This window comes from Cyphomyrmex costatus, unplaced genomic scaffold (assembly GCF_001594065.2).
Source record: "Cyphomyrmex costatus isolate MS0001 unplaced genomic scaffold, Ccosl1.0 scaffold950, whole genome shotgun sequence".
NCBI lineage: Eukaryota > Metazoa > Arthropoda > Insecta > Hymenoptera > Formicidae > Cyphomyrmex > Cyphomyrmex costatus.
This window is the reverse complement of record NW_017280540.1, coordinates 1-2,697: the sequence shown is the minus strand read 5'-3', so window position 1 is coordinate 2,697 and position 2,697 is coordinate 1. Positions and strand designations below refer to the sequence as shown.

General features: G+C 50.1%; 1 protein-coding gene across 1 annotated transcript; it reads right to left on the bottom strand.

Annotated features, from left to right (window-relative positions):
* Nucleotides 1-754: 754 nt before the first annotated feature.
* On the bottom strand, nucleotides 755-1,291 carry LOC108782009 (uncharacterized). The gene has a single exon (XM_018550157.1). The coding sequence runs from the start codon at nucleotides 1,289-1,291 to the stop codon at nucleotides 755-757; it is 537 nt and encodes a 178-aa protein (XP_018405659.1).
* Between the last annotated feature and the right edge of the window lie 1,406 nt (nucleotides 1,292-2,697).

Sequence of the window (2,697 nt, the reverse complement as noted above, 5' to 3'; positions counted from 1 at the left end):
CGATGATCACTAGAGGAAAACGATCCCTAAAGTAATCCGCCCTGAGTAACGTTTCACCTCTTTCGCGGGGGATTTGATAGTACGATGTACGGAAACGTACGAACATGTCGTACAAAATGGCGGTTTTGCGTTTGTCCCAATCTAGATTTAAATCGTCGTATGGGAAAAATTCGGAATTCAGATAGAGTTTCACGTTGGTTAGTTTACAATTGTCGAGGTAATTTGTATACGTCGACATGTTATTTTTTTCTATTAGTCTGCAGAGCAAAGATGACGTATCGCGGCTTCTCGAGCTGAGTCGCAGTCTTGATAGCCCACGAGTGCTTGGTCGCGCTCGGTAACAGAGGATACTCGTACAGATCCCACGAACGGAAACTCATACTCAGATATCATCCGTTCTCCAGGATACGCAACATGGATAATTTATTGACTTCGTTCAACGTAACGTGAGGCATTCGCCATTGTATCTTGAACAATTCGAGTTTCGGCTCGGTCGCTGCATCTCCCACGACGCAATTGTTGTCGTTGCCCGCTCGTACACTGAGAAAAAGAAATTGTTAACTCAACTAAATTAGCGGTCACGGGCTGTCAAGCAAATATTTTGTTAATTCAAAAATAGGTCCTGTCGAAATAAATAAGTCATTGTTCAATGTACTACTGCGTATTTGACTCAAATACATTAATATTTCGACTAACAAAATATTTGCTTGACAGCCTGGGACCGCCAATTTAGTTGAGTCAACAATTTTTTTTCTCAGTGTATCAGAATCAGTTCGTGACGCGCGTTGATCACCACGCGTTTGTAATCTTCGCAAAAGCCAAACAACATGTTCAACGGTACGTAAAAACTAAAGTATCCATCGCGTGATACTAGTCTTTTTAAATCGTTGTCAAAAACCGGATGTGGAAATCCGGCATTCTCCATATGATGCGTGTAGTCATCCGAAAACGTTGCATAGCCCTTCAAAAGACTAGTTATTCCGACGTTTCTGCCACGATCGATCTCAGTACCATTGAGTTCGTAGCGAATTTCCTCAAACATGAACGACACGCAATTGATTCCAAGCTGTGGCTGTCGTTCCGCGTTTTCCTCTTTCGACGTGAGTCTTCCCTCGACGTAGAGATAGCTTTCACAGGGTAACGTGTACAGATCCTGCTGCTGTATGGGTATTCGTATCTCGTCGCTGTGTCCGAACGTCGTGTTCACGTACGGATTGTACGTGTGAGTCTCGATCCTGACGATGCGATCGTCGAAGACCGGCTTGTCTTTGACGTTCAGAATGTCGGTCATCCTTCTCGAAAGTTGCGCACCGCGAATCCCAGAGATTTTAAAAACTCCACGTTCGACGCACTGAGCCTGTTCCTCGTCTTCTTCTTCTTTTCGATGCGAACGGATGAGCGAGCACTGTCGGGCGGTGATGGTCTTGGGTCGTCTCTCTGCTGGTTCAACACGAGCATCTCACGCGCGCGCGCGCCCTATCGCTGTCGCCGTCGCACGTGCAATCTGCCGGTGATCTCCTCCCCGCGAAAATCGATCGGCCGTCCGTTCTGATCGACGACGCGTATCGTTAGATAGGTAACGCTCCGTGCGACGATCGGAAGGTAAATGATCTGCGTCGGCCTTTCCGATACCTTATATCCCGGTGGCACTTGCGGCGAAAATTCGTGTATCGTGTGCGCGCTGTTGCCGTTGCTGTACGCGCCCGCCGTCATGTTGCACTCTACGCGGACGATGTTCACGGTAATAATGTTGACCGACGCGTCCGACTGGTGCCATTTTCGCGGTTCCAATACACGCTTCGAGAATCCCAGCAGCGACCCGATGCTGTTGGGTTTGTCAAAGTTTATTCGGAAGGCGCATACGATCTCGCATCTCATCGTGTTGTAGTTTGCGCGGAGCGCTATCGGGTACTCCGCATCCACGTCGTCGTCGTAGTCGTCGTCTCCACGCACCGCGCCATCGGGCAGCGGACGTTTCCGCGAGATCGCGCGTTTCAGAAATTCGTTTACGGCTCGCAGTTCGTACGAATCCAGGGGATAGTAATTTCCTCGTCGTCGTTTCCAAAGTGAAATTTGTCGTTGGAATCGTCCAGATCGTCGAGCTTTTTAGAATTCGGCGGTTTGTAGAAACTGCAGACACATCTGTCCGCAAAAGGTCTGATCGTACGTCTGATACGACGTTCGATTGTACTCTATCGCCGTAGTAACGCCGAAATATCGCACGAGTTCCTCGGGCGGTAGGAGATTGCCGAAACTTTCAAAGTACACGACGCGGTTGTTCTTCTTCGCGTACGCCACCCAATGAGTACCGGGGCCCGTGGCATCGTCCAGATTCACGATACCGCTCTCGTTGCGGCGCGCACCGCTCGTCGGTAACGCGTTACGCATGAAGGCGTGGCGAAAGCGGTAAACGACAGCAAAGCCGCTCGACGTCAGCTCGAGGAGCTGCAACGTCACGATCGCGCGATAGAACAGGGCCGCGGACTGTATCTCGCTCCGTACAGACACGGACGCGGGCTGTATCTCGCCCCGTACAAACGCGGACATGGACAGAAAGGAAAAAAAAAACGTCGAAGAAACGATAAAAATGCCCACGGGCTCAACCACCAACGTGTAACTGGACTGGCTCGCGAGACCGTACTTTAGAGGGGTCTTCATGCGTAACGCGTTACCGACGAGCGGTGCGCGCCGCAACGA